The sequence below is a fragment of the Suncus etruscus genome, chromosome 18 (assembly GCF_024139225.1).
Source record: "Suncus etruscus isolate mSunEtr1 chromosome 18, mSunEtr1.pri.cur, whole genome shotgun sequence".
Classification (NCBI taxonomy): domain Eukaryota; kingdom Metazoa; phylum Chordata; class Mammalia; order Eulipotyphla; family Soricidae; genus Suncus; species Suncus etruscus.
Window position 1 is genome coordinate 63,757,943 of NC_064865.1, and position 19,712 is coordinate 63,777,654.

Consider the following 19,712-nt stretch of genomic DNA (forward strand, 5'->3'; position numbering starts at 1 on the left):
AGAACCAGATTCTGCAGCAATGGCTACTCTGTTCATCTCAAGCTTGGCCCATGTCTCCCCAGAGGGTCCCTGGCCCCTGGCTGTATGCAGAGCCCTATACCTGCTACAACTCAGGAGCTGAGGACAGCTGGTTTCCTTCTTTACATGTGTTTATTTAGTTGTTAGGGAAGTTGTTGTGTATGTAAATATTTTAGGGGATTATTATGTTACTGACCTTACCCTGATTGGTGATTGTGCCCTACCCTAGGGTGTGACCTGGCATTCTGCCCCCACCCTAGAGTGGTACCTGATTCTGCTTCCACCATGGGTGGTATCTGATCCCATCATTGGGAGGTACCTGATTCTGGGGAATAAAAACAAGGGTCTGTGGAAAGCGAGAGGCGTTTGGCTGGAACTTATGCTGAGTGTTTGGACTTCAGTCTTGTCCACCGAATAAAGCTAATATTTCCACAAGCCTGACTGTCTGTGAGCTGTTTTCCCACTGTTTCACCTCAGAACTGTCGGCTAGACAGGGTGGCAGACGTGTGCTCTGAGCTGGAGAGATGAGGTCTGCCACCCTGTCTAGCCTACGGTTCTGAGGTAAAACAGTGGGTAAACAGCTCACAGTCAGGCTTGTGGAAATATTAGTTTTATTCGGTGGACAAGACTGAAGTCCAAACACTCAGCATAAGTTCCAGCCAAAAGCCTCTCGCCTTCCACAGACCCTTGTTTTTATCCCCCAGAATCAGGTACCATCCAATGGTGGAAGCAGAATCAGGTACCGCCCTAGGGTGGGGGCAGAATGCCAGGTCACACCCTAGGGTAGGGCAAATCACCGATCAGGGTAGGGTCAGTAACATAATAATCCCCTAAAATATTTACATACACAACAGGAAGTGACACATATTTCTTATGATTTGTGTTCTCTACTCCATCTTGTGTTAAATTCACTCTGTAGTTAAGTCTTTTTAGAGGACCAAATGCAGTTTGCCATTCGCTCAGCCGTCTTTCCTCAAACGTATGGAGACTATGGTACTTAAACATACTGGCTCTGGGAGTAAGACTCAGAGTATTAATTACATGTACTGGCTCTGGGTATTAATACCTAGACATCTTCGCTCTGAGTATTTCTGCTAATGCTTTAGTTCCCACCATGAGCACCAAATCTGGGAATATTGGTGGAGCCACCTTCTGGTACTTGTGGATGAATTTATTTCTTCCCGTTTCAAGCTTCAGTGCTTGTTTCTCCCTTTGGTTCTCTGCCTGGAAAGCTATGCCTCTGAGAAGCTCAGAGTGTGGGACCAGCTGGGAGGTGAACGGGAAATGTCACAGAGACCTCCTGATGCCCACAGATGCCAATTCTTCATTGTGTCTGGGTCTTCCAAGAACATGCCACTCTGCAGTTGGACTGCTGGTGCAGAGCTGGCATCTCTGTGTTGTGGCTCATCCTCAAATGCAGGCTCAGATCAGCTCTGCTGTTTTTCCTGCAGCAGTAATAGCCAGCAGAGATCTGGTCCTGTGCATGCCCTGAACCATGCTCTAAACACACAGGAGCAGACAGGGCTCTGAGGACCAGATCTAGGGCCTCACCATGCAGCCTGAGTCAGAGGAACAGGAAACGGCCACGAGGGCCTCAGCCTCCACAGGGGCAGCCACTCCTTCTAGACCTCCTTACTAAAAGCTGTGTTAATGGGTGAGGAAGGGGGCTCAGTGCTTGAGTCCGAGACCCTGGGAAGTGCTTTCCCATAGCTGCTTTTGGTTAGCTGGAAGCTCCGCTGTCCTTGAAGAGGGGCCTTCAGGTCCAGATCAGGGTTCGGAGCTGCATGGATCATGCCTGAAGGAAAGGAGTTCCCATGGGCTTGGGCGGGGTTTCCTATGGCAGAAACTCTGGAAACACCCGGATATGGCATTTTTCCTGCATGGAACATGAACCGTGTCTGTGGCCTGTGGGCAATGGTCGAACCCTGGGCCATGACTCACCATGCTCCCCTATGTCCTCACTGGCCTCACGCTCAGCTCAAGGAGACCTCAGTGGTTATATGGTGCTCAGAGTCCCTTGATAGTGTGTATTTTCCTGTCCAGACTGAGACATGGCTGGGGCAAAGGCAGCAGGAAGAGAAAGGGGCTGACAGTGACTGTTCTGAGTGTCCCAACTCTTCCAACACTTCCAAGATGTGGGTGAACCTGTCCCCCAGTCTGTCTTTGGCAAAATCCAGGATTGTCTGGGGTTTAATGTGCCAGCCAAGGGGAAATGTTCAGAAGCACCCACAAACTATATCTTCACCAGAAGCTCCCAGCCTGCTGCCCAGCAGGCTAGGGCAGGACCCTGCTGATGGCCCCCACCCCTTGCTGCCTGTACCCCAGCCCACATGATCCCCATGTACTCTTTGATGACCTCAGCACCCTCACTGCTGGTCCAGTCTCCTGTGTCATGTCCATGAGCTCTGTGGTGCCTGAGCATCCATAGGCACTACCTCATCTTAGCTGCTGGCTGCCCCCTCACACTCACCTCCTCTAGACCCTAGCTTAGCTGCTCCCATCACTAGGATTCTCAATTTCCAAAGCTCTAAGTGAAGGACCCAGGGTGAGCCATAACCAGGGCTTCAGGGTAGCGAGACACAACCATGACCAGGTCAGAGTTAGTGCCTCGAACACTCAAACTTCACTCGAACACACACAGAAATTCTGAGTACTTCCTGCTTGGCCCTGAGTGTTTCTATGGACAGCTTGAATTTTTTTGGTGTGTGTGGTTTTTGGGTCACACCCGGCAGTGCTCAGGGGTTATTTCTGGCTCCAGGCTCAGAAATTGCTCCTGGCAGGCACAGGGGACCATATGGGGCGCCGGGATTCGAACCGATGACCTCCTGCATGAAAGGCAAACGCCTTACCTCCATGCTATCTCTCCGGCCCCAAGGACAGTTTGAATTTTGTTGTTGTTGTTGTTGTTGTTTTTGGGTTACACCCAGCAGCACTCAGGGATTACTACTGGCTCTATGCTCAGAAATCGCCCCTGGAAGGCATGGGGGACCACCTGGGATGCCGGGATTCAAACCACTGTCCTTCTGCATGCTTACCTCCATTGCTATCTCTTCGGCCCTGACAGCTTGAATTTTTTATCCCAAGTTTAAATAAGTTTATTTCTCTTAAACGTGATCAGAAAGGCTAAACGCTTTCCTGCTGAAGACTGATGTGACAGGGCCTGATTTGAATGAAAATTTAATAGTTCTGTTGCATAAAACACATCTGTGGCTCTCTTGAATCAAGCTTACCATTTCAGAGAGAACAGTGAAGTCTCTGCGTGTATGAGCTCTGGTGCTGGAAAATCCATGGTTCCATTTTTACAGGATCCAGTGGGTTTAAAGGGCCAGTGTCCCAAGCCAAGGCACCCAATGTTCTGTGTTGACCCCAAGAGCTGACAAACGAGTCTCTGTGAATGTTGGACCTTGACAGATTCCTACTAGGTTTATCCTGGTGTTAGGATGATAAAGTCACCCCAGTCTCCCCTGTGAATGGGGTCCTGAGATCCTGCTGGCATAGCCAAGGGAGAAGAGCCTACTAGGAGGCACTGGACAGCACTTTCATGGACACCAAGAGAGCAGGTCACTCTCTGTGCTGAACGGGCCCCTGCTGTGTCAAGTTGGTGCCATGGAGGATTTCGTCAGGTGTGTCTGTCCTTCACTTAGCATGGCCATCTGCATCACATGCCTCAGGAGCTGAGGGTTAGGGCTTCCCTGTCTGCTGTTCCATGACCTTCACAGGCCATTGGGCCTCACCTGGGCACTGACTCCTGAGTCTCTCCTCAACAATGACTTAGGGCCGAAGAGATAGCATAGTGGTAGGGCATTTGCCTTGCGTGCGGCAGACCCAGGAGGGGCCCAGGTTTGATTCTTTTCTTTTCTTTTTTTGGTTTTTGGCTCACACCTGGCAGCACTCAGGAATTACTCCTGAGCTCAGAAATTGCTCCTGGCAGGCTCGGGGGACCATATGGGATGCCAGGATTGGAACCAATGACTTTCTGCATGCAAGGCAAATGCCTTACCTTCATGCTATCTCTTCGGCTCTCAGGTTTGATTCTTTTTTTTTTTTTTTTTTTTTTTTTTTTGGGCCACACCCGGCGGTGCTCAGGGGTTACTCCTGGTTGTCTGCTCAGAAATAGCTCCTGGCAGGCACGGGGGGACCATATGGGACACCGGGATTCGAACCAACCTCCTTTGGTCCTGGATCGGCTGCTTGCAAGGCAAACACCGCTGTGCTATCTCTCCGGGCCCCAGGTTTGATTCTTGACATCCCATATGGTTCTCTGAACCTGCCAGGAGTGATTTCTGAGCGCAGAACCAGGAGTATACCCTGAGCATTGCTGTGTATGTAAACATTTCCATGGGATTATTATGTTACTGATCCTACCCTGATCCGTGATTGTGCCCTACCCTAGGGTGTGACATGGCATTCTGCTCCCACCCTAGGGCAGTACCTTATTCTGTTCCCACCCTAGAGTGGTACCTGATTCTGATGTATAAAAGCAAGGGTCTGTGGAAGGCAAGGGTTTTTTTGGGAGGACTGATTCTGGGGCTTTTGGCTTCAGCCTTGTCCACTGAATAAAGCTGATATCTTCTGAAGCCTGACTACCTGTTAGCTTTATGCCCACCACATTCACCTCAGAACTGCCGGCTGAACAGAGTGGCAGACGCATGCTCCAAGCTGAGGAGAAAGACCTCATCCTCCATCCCTCCATCAGTCAGCCTTATAAAGGACTGACTTGCAACAAGCATCACTAGGCATGGCCCCAAACCAAAACAAAACAAACACAAAAAAGCAAAGGCCACAGTGATTGTGCACGTTTAAATGTCCCACTTGAGGGTATTAGGCCAATCTCCCTATTTAAGGTTGGGAGGTCCCAACACTTCTATTGATGAGTGTCTGTGGGTTAACCTCCTCCATGTAATGTGGGGCTATGCTTAGGGCTGACTACTGGCTCCGTGCTTGGGGCTCACTCCTAGCTCTGTGCTCGGGGTTCAATCCTAGTTCTGTGCTCAGAGAACCATATATAGTGCAGGGTAATATATCTGGGTAGGTTGTGTTCTAGCCAAGTACCACCCCCACTGTACAATCTGTCTGGCCTGATGGTTCAATATTAGGTCTGAAATTTTTATCTATTACACTTGGTCAATATAATTGATATAGGGCAGTGTGTCCTATGGTATCACCAAGGACTTTATTCCTAGTTTCTCTACAGTGGAAATTTTTCGCTTGGTTCTGAGCTTTCTTTGTCTTTGTTCTCACTTTGCAACTTGGCACAAACTCAAATTACAGCCACCAGGTGTGGCTGGAATCTGAGGTGGTGGCCTTGGCCAGCTGGGGGATGTGCTGTTCTGAAGTCTGCAGAAGGTGAACTTACAGCTGACAGCCCAGGTCACATCTGTGCTTGGGTCAGGAGCTGTCTGAATCACTGGCACTTGGTACTTCTTCCCAAATGAGCATGGTTCTGGGTCATCTCAGGAATGGAAAACTTAAATCTTTATACTCGGAGGGAAACAGAGACTCCAAATAGTGCAGCAGTGATTTCAAGTTATACCAAATACTACTCTGGTTTATTGTAAGTTCAGTCATACCTGAAAGTATTTATAGAAAATAATGTTCCTAATATTTTACTAGTCCTATGCTAGTCATGTCTATCAGATTCAACAGAGACTCAAATACAAGCTTGTTTTTTTCTTTAATTATCCCCAATGAACTTCAAAGGACTGACCTCTGGGGCCAGAGCGGTAATACAGAAGATAGGGCTTTTACCTGCATGTGATCAATGCAGGTTCGACCCGCAGTTACCCATATGGTCTCCTGAACGTTGCCAAGAGTGATGCCTGAGTAAGCCCTGAGCACTGTCATGTGTGGCCCAGCCTCAAGTAAACAAATGTATTAAGAAGGGCCCTTAGATCTCCCTCTGCCCCTTGCTCTAACACAGCTACTTAATTCTCCTTTCTTTCTCCCTGCTCACTGAGAGCCATGTGAATTTTGACGAATCCACATCTTGTGATGGTCTCCGGTCTGTGACAGAGAGATAATGATCGCAGCATATTTCTCAGGGCTATTAAAAGCATCAAGTTAAATTACACATGCAAGTAAAGTGGAAAGAAGTTTACAAATGTTAATTATTATGAGTCTGTACTGAACATTACATATGCTGCTTGAATTGCATTCACTGCCACTTCTGTATATGTTGACTTGCTGTTTCCTATTTGTTTTTGTGTATATACTTATACTTATATAACCTAAAGCTGGATTCACTTAAAACTAGGGAGGGTGGAAGAGAAACAACATATCTACTTTGTATTGCTTATTTTTTCCATTTCCAAACACAATGTGAGAGGCCGAGTCATTGTGTGAAGAGAAGCACTGTTCATTTTGTTGGAATTCATGTTAACATTGTCTGGTCCCTCCCCCACTCCCTGCCACACCTAAAAAGATGTAGAGTAAATACTTTTGCACAAAGTTAGGGGATGTGTAACATGTGTCCATGGAATCAGTCCCAGGCATAACTATTTGTTCATTTGTCTTACATATTCCAGCAGACACATACTTATTTATATTTTTTTGCATCTGTTCCCAGAATAGTTGTTCAACAGAGAAGCATTATCGATAAGCACTACTGTATCAGTAAGCTTATCAGTCGGCATAAGCTGGTCTATGAGCCACACATGACCAAAATGACATTTTGTTATGCTTTCATTTTGGTGGCCTCATGCAGCAGTGCTCAGGCTTTTACTCCTGGCTTTATGCTCAGGGATCACCCCTGGCAGGCACAGGGGACTATATGAGATGCTGGATATCAAACCCAGGTCTTCCTTGTGCAAGGCAAATGCCCTATCTGCTCTATTATCACTCTAGCTGACCCGACTTTTTGGCATTAAATATACCCCGTCGAAGCTAGTTTATAATCTTTATGAAATTATATTAGGAACTTCAAATTTTTTTTGAAGTTTTCCATAAACTTATGACTTATAGAACAGAATCTTCCAGGGAGCACATCCAATGGTGTTCAGGGCTTACCTGTGTTCAGAGATCACTCCTGGTGATGTTCAAGGAACACCATGTGTTGTGACAGGAATTGAAACTGGGTTGGCCACAGGCAGGGCAATCACACTACCTGCTGTCAAAACTCTGGTCCCCAGAACATAGAATTTTTTTTTAATTTAGTCAGGGTGAATTAAAGAGTTTTTAATGATTGGGTTTCAGGTATACTTCATCACTGCCCTATTTCCCTCCCATACAACAGCTTAGTCCTATGATAAGTACCTATCATTTTTTATTTTTTGGCTTTTGGGCCACACTAGGTGGCACTCAGGGGTTACTCCTGGTTCTGCACTCAGAAATTGCCCCTGGCAGGCTCGGGGGACCGCATTGGATGATGGAGATCAAATCCGGATTCATCTCGGGTTGGCCACTTGCAAGGCAAATGCCCTACCGCTGTGCTGTCTCTCCAGCCCTGACAAGTACTTTGTGTGTGTGTGTGTGTGTGTGTGTGTGTGTGTGTGTGTGTGTGTGTGTGGTTTTCTTGGGTCACATCCGGCAGTGCTCAGGGGTTACTCCTGGCTCCATGCTCAGAAATTACTCCTGGCAGGCACGGGGGGGGGGGGGCAGGAGAGGGGGGACACCATATGGGACGTCGGGATTCGAACCGATGACCTTCTGTATGAAAGGCAAATGCCTTACTTCCATGCTATCTCTCCGGCCCCGACAAGTACTTTTTAAATAACTTTTTGTGCTATGATTTACAGTACTGTTACTGATGGAGTTTTATGCAGAACAAACTCATTTTCACCTTTTAGCATCCCTCTTGCCAGTCAGTCACTTCCCTCCATTCCTCTGGTAGTATTCTTATTCTGCCCCATCCCCTTTGCATTTTAGGAGACCAATTCTTCTGTTGAACCTTTTTTTTTTTTTTTTTTTTTTTGGGTTTTGGGCCACACCCAGCAATGCTCAGGGGTGACTCCTGGCTGTCTGCTCAGAAATAGCTCCTGGCAGGCACGGGGGACCATATGGGACACCGGGATTCGAACCAACCACCTTTGGTCCTGGATCGGCTGCTTACCAGGCAAACGCCACTGTGCTATCTCTGAACCTTTGTTTTTAAGCTGTGCTTGGAGAGTCCCTGAGCCTTTCTGTCCTTACTCCTCCTTTAGCTCAACAGTAGCTGTTGAGTGGCTCTCCTTCAGACTCTTAGAGAAAGAACAATTGATATTCAAAACTTCTGAGAAAGTTTCCCTTTTACAGCCCTTGAAAATGTGTTAACCATCTGTACTGTGAGCCACTTCTATACCTGTTATCCTAGTGTCCTGAGAGGAGGGAAGCAGGGGTGAATTTGTCCTCTGTCCATTCTACTGCCTGAGAACATCAGACACACTCTGGAAGCAAACTGGTCATCACAACCGGGGTGCAATCCATGCCGATGGAGTGTTGAATGGAGCAGGAGGTGTTGCTGAGGGCCTGACTATCAGGGGTATCAGGGCCAAGAAACCCTCAGTTCCTCTGCATGTTCTGTGGACATTTCAGGTTCTGTGAGGCTGGGCCCTCACCGGAATTCTCCTAGCTCTGAGTGGTCCCAATCCTTTGTCACACAGCTAGGACCTTGGCTTTGGCCCTTTTGGCCTAGAGCTGCAGAACCACTGCTACTGGTACTGGTTGTGGGGGCTGTGCTGTGTATTGTGAGGTGGTGTTGACAGGAACACCCCTAACCTCGTCTCCTGACAGCAGGAGCTCCTGCTGGACCCCACCACACTTCCTGGGAGCAGCACTGCCTGGATGAGAACCACAGGCCTGGATCAAGCCCTCTGGGAACATTGCATGACTGGTTGTGATCACCCTACATAGAGTTTAGAAGAAATGGCTTCTCTGTACCCTCAGTGCTTCCTCTAAGGACAGTGTCATTTTAGATTACTTGCTTTTGCTGTGTGTACATCATTGCTTTTCTCTGCTTTCCTTTCTCTTCTCAGCAGTATTTTATTTCTATAAAACCATGGTTAATTTGTTTTAAAATTGACCCCAAGCTGTGCTATCATTTTGACTACTGCTATAAATAGAATATTTTCTTCCACTGGACTTTCTAACTGGCTTCTATTTGGTGTGAAAACTATTGATCTTGCTTCCTAACTGGGTAACTCCATCATACTGATCCTTTTGCTAATTTTTCCTTAATTACTTTAAAATGAACTCTTGTAGGTTTTCTTATTAGAAATCATAAATCTCTTCATGATGGCTTTGCTTGCTGTTTTCCAATTATGAAGCCACTTCTCTCTCGTGGGGCAGCTTTATTGGAGACACTCCTGAGGCTGACCAGGTGGAAGTCCATGTCACTCTGTCAAGAAATGACCAGTAGGTGTCAGATCTAGAGTCTTACCTGGCCCAGCTTGAATGGCACCTCACGTCTGTACTGGGTGGTCAGTGCAGAGCTGTGCAGACTTTCTCAGTGAGTGGCACTTGACTGTGTAGACCTGCCCAGGAGTCAGGAGCATAGTTCCCTGAGCACTTTCGTAGAGTTCCTTGTTTCACTTTGATTCTGAACTTTGCAGGTTGACCCTGTTTATACAGCAGGGGGTACCATCATATAGTGAAACTTTCTGAGGACTCAGTGTGGCCATGACATCAGTCCCCCTTACTGGACCTTTCAAGGAAGAACTTAGGTCAATCAGACCCCCCAAGTCCTGCAGCTGTTTGAAAGCTGTTGTAGTTAGTCATGGGTATCTTATTCTCAGAGCATCACCTGGGGGTGAGACTCCTGTGTGTTTCTGTTAGTCAAGAGAAGCAAAGTGAGCCATGATGCCAGGGACTGTGAGCTTCCAAGGGCTAGGCCACTAAACTTTGTGTTCTCTATTCCCTTTCCCATGAGAGCTCCCATACTCTGCACTGAGAAGTCCAGTGCCAAAGAGGAGTGCTTTGGGGTACTTGTCCCCAACAATGGACACCTCATCCTCCCTCTGGGAGCTAGCCCAACTCCTGCTGCAGGCCAGGCCAAGACTTGGCTTCTCACTGCATGTGTAGGAACCAGTCGATTCATAAAGGCGCAATTCTATCCACTGTGTTGGAAGCACATCTTTTTTTTTTTTTTTTTTTTTTGGTTTTTGGGTCACACCTGGCAGTACTCAGGGCTTACTCCTGGCTCTATGCGCAGAAATCCTCCTGGCAAGCTCAGGGGACCATATGGGATGCCAAGATTCGAACCAGCGACCTTCTACATGCAAGGCAAACTCCTTACCTCCATGCTATCTCTCCAGCCCCGGAAGCACATCTTAACATTAATGGTTGAGCCACTCCTCTGTGGCCAGTGCTAATCCAGTTTCTAACCCCCACCCCCACCCCACATTGCCCTCTCCTTTCTTCCTGTGCCTGTCTTGCTCTGTGCTTCCTGCCTCCTCTTTGCTCACTCCAGATGTGTCTTTACAGCTTCATTCTTTGCAGCATCTCGGTTCTACAGGGGCCAATGCACTCCAAACTCCGCAGAGTGTCTGACTTGCCCTTTGACAGAGGTCAGTGTACTCTCCCTAGTATGGTTCCTACTGGGTTCTATTGTGGGCCTGTGCTCAGCTGGACACTGGCATGGAGAAAACTGTGACCCACAGCCTGAGGACCCAAAGGACTCTCTCATCTGCCAGCAGCATCCTTCTTTCTGCTTGCTTTGCTGGCCTGTGCACTAGCATCTCCCAGGCCAGGCTCCCACTCATCTTTCTGCCTGAATCTCCCTACTCAGAGTCCACAGCTGCCTCATTCTTCCAGCCACCCTTCAGTACCTGGCCATACGATGCCAAGAAGGCAAGGTGGACATCACACATCAGTTCAGAGATGGCAACAGAGTACTGGGGAACGTTCTGGAAGGTGTGGCTGTCTATCATGGCCCTGACTTGTGCCGGGCCTGTGCTTCAGGGTATGAGTCCATTCGTGCCTTACACGCTTTTCATATGGCTGCTTGAAAGGGTGCTTCCCTCTTTTTTTCTCAGGCTGCATCTGCTAAGTTTTATGATTTTCCTGTGAGCCTTATCTTCTGCCCAGGAAAAGCCTTGTTTTTGTTGATTTCTCTGACAAGAGGCTGTTGGGCACTTGGTCAATGGGCCTCCCTCTCCTCAGACCTCTGCAGAACCCTCACAGAACAAGTCCTCTGAGATGCTCATTGGTGCTTCCCGAAGTTGTGCGGTGTGTCCTGCATAGCCCTCCCTGTGGCCTCCTTTCTCCTGTTCTTGGGCTCAGCTGCCCCTCAAATGACCTTAGTTCCTCTGAACTCCCAACTTGACCCTCATGACAATGTGACAATGTCTGCAGCAGTACAGACATTCCCAGGGCTGTTGCACCCTTAGCCACTGCCCACCAGTGTCCTGGTCCTTCAGACATGTGTGCAGAGTCTAGCGACACTCCACAATCAGCAATAGGAGCTTGACAGACAGGGCCCCAGAGCCACCTGGCACAGGGAGGAAGCTGCCTGGGGCGTGGGCCTCACCAGCTCCTGTCCTAGGGAGTATCTGTCCCAGCCTCCTCAGCAAGGGCAAAGCCCAGCTCCAAATCCTTCTCTTTCCTGCAGTCTTCGGCCATGTACACCTTTGTGGGTCTCACGTTTCCTAATACTGGGATGGGAACTAGGCCTCACCCAGGATTCTGAGAATTAATGCCCCTCCCCAAAGTTTTCCCTGAGCCCACCCTGCAGTTCTGGCTCACTAACAAACAGTTCTGGGTTGTGAACTGTTGGATTTGGGGTGAAAGCAACTGTAGGCAACCCACTAGACGTGGGGATATCAGTGCCAGCAGAAGTCTGGCCAAGATAGTTACCCTAAAGATGGGTTCTTGACCAAGTGTGTACAGTCGGTTAATTCTCTCTGTGACTGGGCCAGAGTGGGACCAGACCCCCATCAGAACTGGGGTTCAGAAAGTGTTTTGTGGAGATGGGCAGGGGTCCCTGAGGGAGCTGGTTGGGACCACTGGCCTTCCCTGTTACACTTTGACCTTGTCAGCTGACTCACATGGCATTTCTCATTATATCTTGCAGCTCTGGCTATGTGGTGTCTGCAGGGAGCAAAGAGGCCCATTCACTGCCATGCTTGAAGGACCCCATGCCCACATGTGTGTGTGCAGCAGCTTGGTCGCTTCCCCTTGTCATGCCCAGTCAGTGTCGATGCTGCTCCAACTCGTGGTGGCGAGTACAAGAACTGGCTGCTCTGTCCTCACTACAGGCTCCCACACGGACTCCCTGCAGACATCCTGTCCCTCCTGGAATCTTGGTCTGGGGGCTCAGGGGGTTCTTGCAGTGAGGTTACAGGGTGATGCTACAGCGCTCACTGCTCAATGTCCTTTTCTGGGGCTGAGAGGGGCATCAGGTGGGGTTTGCCCTTTGTGCCTTCTTTAAGCACCTGAGCAGCCCTAACATTTCCAGATTCCAGCTCAGTCAGGATTTTGTTTGTTCTTTTATTTTGAGGCCATCTTTTGTTTCAGGGGTTACTCCTGGCTCTGCACTCAAGCCTCACTCCTTGGGGGACCATATGGAATATCAGATATTAAACCCAGCTGGTCGTGTGCAAGGCAAGCACCTTCCCCACTGTACTATTACTCTAGCCCCTGACAAAGACAGCCAGAAAGAACTAAGATGTGATTTTTCATTCAAACCGGAGCCTATTAATTCTTCCAAAACATTTTGTCCTCTGTCCCAGCAATGTCTTGTCACATATCATTAGTCGTGGCCTACAGGAATCACATGCCAAGTCTCAATTGACCATTACTGTCAACTAACAGACCTTTAATAGACTTCGATTAATTGGCCATGTGCTGGTTGGCCACACTGCCACTGAAGATGGAAAAATCATTGTCTTGGTTGGGAGCCAGACCTCTGATGAATCACTGGGCTGGCCAGTCAACTCATCTTTGGAGCAAATGTCCCTGTATTACTTATTCATTCACTCAATAGCAGTATTGGGGGTGGGAGGGCTCATCCCTCAGTGCTCAGGGGTTCTTCTTGGCTCTGTACTCAGGGATCACTCCTGAACAGGCTTGAGGTACTGAGACAAACACCCTGCCTGCTGGCCTATTGCTCTGGCCCTAATAGCAGTATCTAAGGAGAAAAAAAGCCTCTCCTGTATTCAAAGTTTTAATACTGGTATATTCACATATTTGGGCTACTTGACTAAGTCAAAATAAGATTTATTTTCTTTTTTTTTTTTTTTTTTTTTTTTTTTTTGTGGTTTTTGGGTCACACCCGGCAGTGCTCAGGGGTTATTCCTGGCTCCAGGCTCAGAAGTTGCTCCTGGCAGGCACGGGAGGACCATATATGGGACGCCGGGATTCGAACCGATGACCTCCTGCATGAGAGGCAAACGCCTTACCTCCATGCTATCTCTCCGGCCCCAAAATAAGATTTATTTTCAAGGAGCAAGAATGAAAGGTGTGCGCACAGGTGGACTATGGTTATTGGTCAAAGGGAATGTGCTTGATGTGCTAGCACGTAGGAGAGTAGGTGCCACTGCTCACAGTGCTGCTCTCGCAGTAAAACCGGCAGTGGCAGCCACCCCAGACATGCATGGTAGAAAGTTCTGATCTGTCTGGGACAAAAGTCACCCTGGTGCTCCGTGTCTGAGCCCCAACTACTGGTGCTCCCTTTCTGGGCAGTCCCAAATACTGGTGCTCCCTTTCTGAACCTCCTTACTAGTGGTAATCCTTATCTGAGCTCCCAACTACTAGTGCTCCTTTTTGGGGCACTCCCAACTATCAGTGCTCCTTTTCTGAGTCCTCCTAAGTACTGGTGCTCCTTTTATGAGCCTCCCAGCACTTGGCTTTTGGTCCACACATCCATGTGAGGTGAGTGAAGTCTGGGAGCACCATGGGTCCCACACACGCTCACTTCTGCCAGTTTGACCCATAAGCTCAGTTCAAGAAATGCCTGATCTCACTTCAACAACCCTCTGGCACATACTCTTGATTCATGCACAAGCCCCTCTCAGCTCTGCCGTGACTCTGGAGAGATGCTTCTTGACAAACTGCGCTATTGGCTATAAGGAATTAAGAGAAGAGTATGACCATCGAACCATGTGAGCTAATAGGTGAGCTGGGGAGGAAAAGAGTCTATGTAAGCAGACACCCTCCCTTTGGTTTTCAATCCATTCTGTCAGCCACATCTGAATCTGGATTAAACACTTTAGCGACCCTGGCCCTAAAGGAAAGTGTTGGGTTAACTAGGTACCACCCCACACAGTCTGCGCCTTGTTACTCATTGGTTGGAAACATCTTTGAATGTAGTAACTTGGATCGGTGTTTAGACTACTTGTTCTCCACTCCAGAGTGTGTCTGGTTCTTCCTAATAAAAATCCTGGGACTCAAAAAAAAAAAAAAAATCCTGGGACTCAGGAAAACACTCTCTTGTGTTTCTGACTTTCCTCCACTGAGCTATCTGCTTCTAAGCCTTAGAAGGAGTAAAAATCTTGTGTATTGGAATTCCTGAATCTGTTTAACCCCCTTCAGTGTGTGTGGATTATTTCCTGCATTGATGTTTGCTTCCAGAGCCATGTCTCTCCACTGTTCTGTCTTGGAGCATGAGGCTACCAACACAGAAAGTCCCCTTGGGTTGCCTCCTACAGGAGGTGATGACAACAGTCGTCCTGCTACAGATTCTTTCTAAGAAGCCCCAGAGTGAGCTCCCTTGGCTCACAGGAGCCAGCCTAGGTGGAAATTATAAGGCTTTGAGCATGGAGAGGATCAGATTTCAGGACAGGTTCAGCCCCCCCACCCCCCCTTTGGGAGTGAACCCTCAGTGTCCCAGGGCAATTCCAGCAGGCTGGATGCACATGTGATTGATTGCTTGTGGGAATTACCTTCCCCCCAGTATCACGCCATGCTGGAGAACAAACCAGAACAGTGATGGAGCCTGCCAGGTCCACCCCACACTCCCCCAAGCTCTGCCCTTTGGTTTGCTGGAGCACCCAAGGCCTAGTTGCATTCTTCACCATCAGTCCCATATACAGAGTTGCTCTTCCTCAGAAAGCTCTGTCACGTCTCCCTACGAGAAAGGCACCTGACCTTAGAAGCTGCCACTTTCTGTAAATTTTTAATTTCTTGCTTAATCAGAAAAATTCTGAACTCAGAAAATAAGAATGGATTTTATTCTCCTAATTATGGGGGTGTCTCATATAGTACTGCTAGATGCAGTACTAGTGTATTGAGCCCAGACAAGACAAATCCCTGATACAAAGCTCAAAGTCAGCCAGGAAATTTCTTTTCAATGAAATGTGAGTGAAGTAATTTTCCATTGTTCTGGAATCTCTGCCACCATCAGAATTAGCATCTCACCTGAAATGGCGATTGATTGCACCTGAAAGGGTGATTTATTATAAACTTGCTGTTAGATGGACTTGGCCCAGGCACAGGCCATACCTAGGTTCCCTGCCACCTTCTCCTGTGCTAGCAGCTGAGGGCTAGGTCCCTCCTTTGGGTTGGGGTGTGAGGTAGATGCTGCTGCCATAGGATATCAAAACAGTCTCATACAGACTAGGGGCATTTGGCTTGGACTCTGGGCACCATGTCTTACTCTTTTATTTTTTGGGGGCAAAGGGGACTACGCTAGTGATTCTCAGGGGTTACTCCTGACTCTTCACTCAGAAATCACTCCTGGCTGACTCAGGGGTCATATGGGGACTTAATGTGGGTCAGCTGTGTGTAAGGCAAATATCCTCTCCATTGATGGATTGCTCTGTCTCCAATCACACACTCTTTTCTGGTCATCCACAAAGCCCCATGGAAGGAAGTTCCTTTTACAGATGTGAAAACTGAGGCCATGGTTGGCAAATGAGGCTCAAAGGGCATAGGGTCACAGCCTCCACCCCTCTGGGCATCCCCAACTGCTCTGCTGGAAACAAGGGCTTTGGAACTTCAGATTATCCCTTTGCCTACCTCATGTCATTCTGTCTTCTTACTCCACTGGATTTTTCTAGACTCTATCAGGGGCACTCTGACTTTGCATCCAAACAATTCTAGGTCATTAAGAAGCATCAGCAATGGACTCCCTCCCTGCTTTGGGGGAGATGGATTCTTTCCAGAAGATCTCATGTCTGAGGATTTCAGGCCACGTTGAAGAGAAGTTTAAAGTTCCCTTTCCCTCAGGGCTGTTTTGAGGTTTTCCCCAGCAGTCAGAGTGGCAGGAATTCTGGGTAGAAGTGGGTAGGTACCCAGAGCCAGGAGGTAGGTTAGGGGTAAGGCAAAGGCAGCTAATTCTGAGCCAATCTCCAGGAACATAGGGTCCCCCAGCATGTCTGGGCATGGCCCTGGATGTACTATGTATCAGCAAAGTGACTGACCCAAGTCAGCCCCATCACTGCAGCTCACACACGACAACAAAAGAGCACTTCAGACCCTCAAACTGAGCCACCAGCTCAATATCCTGATTGTCTCTGATGAGGTTCCTGATGAAGTTATTAGTTTAAAAATAAATGTTCCTTCAGTAGAAAATATTGTGGTGTGCATGAGCTGTATCATTATGTTCTGGGACATAGCAGCGACATGGGACCCTCTGGATTCTCTCAGCAGAGACTCTCTCAGGACTTTCACTGAGCTGGTTCTCCAAGTTACATGAATCTGTTCTCTACTCACTTGGGGCCATGCTGCATTCAGAGCACTGTACGCTCTCCTGCTCATAGGTGAATATTGCTGCTCCAACAGCTGTGAGGTAAATAGAGGCCTTTGAAACAGTTCCTCTCTGTATCTGTGTTCCCACTGCCTTTCTTCTGGCTTCCCACCCCCTCCCATAGAAGAGGGGTTTTGGGTTTGGAGGCAGAAAAGCTGAGGAACTGAGCTGCCATCTAGGCTTGTGGTTCCATGTGGTAGAAAGATTGGCTTGTGGGTGAACAGCTTGTGGTATGCGTTTTCTTGCATGCTATAACCTTTATAAGCCCTACTGCTTACACCATCACACTGGCCCCAACTTTTTTTTTTAAATAAAGTTAAACATAGGCCTAATATATGATCCAGCCATCCAGCTCCCAGATAATTTTTTTGGGGGGGGTCACACCAGGCAGTTCTCAGGGGTTGTTACTCCTGGCTCTATGCTCAGAAATCACTCCTGGCACGCTCTGGGGACCATATGGGATGCTGGGATTCAAACCACCATCCTTATGCATGCAAGGCAAATGCCCTACCTCCATGCTATCTCTCCGGCCCAACTCCCAGATATTTTGCCACCTCCAAGGAATAAAAACTCCCATTCACACAGTTTATAGCATATCACTTCAGGATGGTCCAACCTGGAAAGAGGACAAATACCCTTCAGTAAACAATAAATAGGCCAACCATCCAGACACTGGAATGTTCCCAGAAAGAAAAAGGAATGAGTCTCTATGTCATGACATGCAATGCTTGGCCACATCTCACAAGCCTTATGGCAAGTGAAGCTGAAATATGCTCTGACTATTGTACAACACTCAAAGGACAAGATTATGGAACAGAGCTCAGGACCATAGTTGCCAGCAGGTGAGACCAGTAGAATCAGTGACTACAAAATTTTTTTCAGTCTTTACAATATTAAAAAAGATGTTTTGGAGTCACGGATTTAATTCTGTACTCCTATTAAAGGGATGGCTACTGAACTTAAATCTTCTTTTTTTTCTTACCACTCAGACTGCATCCTCTCCCTCTAATCCAGGAGTCTCAAACTCGTGGCGCAAGGGCCCTTTGCGGCCCTCTCTACAACATTTTGTGGCCCGTGGCTGGCCTTCAAATATCGCAGTATTCGCGATTATTCGCTTACCAAACAATCGCAATAAAAATCGCATTAGTAAGAAAAAAAATCGCATTAAGCATTCGCATACCCCGAACGGTCGCTTAATGCGATTTTTTTCTTACTAATGCGATTTTTATTGCGAATATTTGGTAAACGAATAGTCGCAAATACTTTGCGCCTAGCACAGACGTCATTTCCGCTGCTCCTGCCTGCTGTCCCTTGCATTATCGGAGGCCTAAGGGAGAGAAGGAGAAGTTTATTACAGAATTAGATTTTGTCATACCTTCATCATGACTTCATCAAAGCCTGCAGTGAAGAGAAAGATTGATGACGAGCACAGACAATTTCAGGAAAAGTGGGAGACGCAGTATTTCTTTGTTGAGCACAGGGGCATCCCCACATGTCTTATTTGCTCAGAGAAAGTTGCAGTGCACAAGGAATACAACTTGAAATGCCATTATTCAACTAAACATGCTAAGAAATGTGCAAAATATCAAGGAAATGAGAGAGCCAAGCAGGTTGCCAGTCTTAAAGCATGTCTAATGAGGCACCAGAAATATAATGTAGCACCATTTCCCTCTGCAAAGACACAGTAAAAAAAGGGGAAATCATACGTATAAAAATGAGCTCTTATTTACTCATACTTGCTTACAATACAGGGACATCTCCCACCTTGAAAGTATGTCACATGGACCCAACTTAGACCCCAGCTGATTAGACACCATCTGTCCAGCCTTGAACCCTGGATCCCAGACATAGGAATGACACAGTTCTTCAGACAGCTACAGGAAACAAATCCCATCCGGGACATCCTTAATACTGCTCGGACACCAACAAGTGCCAGCTCTAATATGATATCCTGACAACGAGGAAAATGGGAACATCTTGACCTAAGAGTAGGTTATCCTACCTCTTCAGCTGACAATAAGACAAAATCAGAAGACTTGTCACCCTTTGGTCTGTCCAAAAGCCAAGATCGCATTTTACAGATGACTGGCTGATAGAAACACGACTGGACTGTATGTATCCTGTGACCAATAAAAAAGCTCTAGTCTAGGGTTTGAGCTACGACCTGCACAACAACCATGATCTCCAGTTCCAAAGGTCCATCTGAGACCATTGCAACGAATTGAATCTTCTGGAAACATAACGAAAGACGCTAGCCTAGGCTCCATCCTAGGATCAGCGCAAAGACCAAGACCACCAAACACAGAAGACACATTAAAATGACACTGAGGGAACAGAACTTCTAGAAACACAAAGAAAGGCTTCATCATAAGTTCCACCCCTTGACCTGGGCAGATACCGAGATCTCTAGATACAGAGGTCTGATTTTATCACCTAGGACAGAGCAGAAGTCTTCCAAACATCACAAAAGCACAGAGGGGAGAGTAAATGAACCTGAACGGAGTCTATAGTTAATCACATGACAATATACTCCAATGGTGGAGAAACTCTGTATCTCTTAGGCCAAGGGAATTCCTTTTCAAATGTCCCTAATATTTACTGTGCCTGTGAAGGAGGGAAAAAAAAGAGATAAAAAGCACAAAACAGGTTTTTTAAATTTATCTATCTACTTTTGTCAATTTCTTTGTTTTGGTGTGGTTATTGAAGTGATTGACTCCATTTATGTTTATGTATTTATTTTTCTTCTTTTTCTTTCTTTATGTGCTCTGCCATGTTTTTTATCTCAAGATCATGGCTTTTATGTGGTGCTTATCTTTATTGTTGGAGTGCTCACTGGATATTTTATTTGACACTTCTTTTTGTATTGTTGGGGTGTTTCACTTCTTTTTCCCCTTTGTCTCTCAAACTGATGATGAGAACCTCTAGAAGGATTCCGACCATTTTTGGTGTATTTGATTTTTACCCCAGTTTATTACTTTTCTTCAAACAAAACCACATAACTTGAACTATCTAGTCCCGCTTCCCAGTTAGAGAGGGAAATAAGAGAGGTACCAAGACCAAAAAGGTGTAAGACCACTAAGTAGTAAGCTAGGCACAG

At 47.3% G+C, this 19,712-nt stretch overlaps 1 protein-coding gene across 1 annotated transcript in view; it reads left to right on the top strand.

The window, feature by feature from the left end:
- Nucleotides 1-19,712, top strand: part of LOC125995959 (H-2 class I histocompatibility antigen, Q10 alpha chain-like) — a 46,533-nt gene that overhangs the window by 4,883 nt on the left and 21,938 nt on the right. The window contains exons 2-4 of the mRNA XM_049764901.1: nucleotides 10,414-10,496; nucleotides 10,744-10,820; nucleotides 11,092-11,157. Coding sequence (XP_049620858.1) covers nucleotides 10,414-10,496; nucleotides 10,744-10,820; nucleotides 11,092-11,157 — 226 coding nt within the window. The remainder of the gene's footprint in view (nucleotides 1-10,413; nucleotides 10,497-10,743; nucleotides 10,821-11,091; nucleotides 11,158-19,712) is intronic.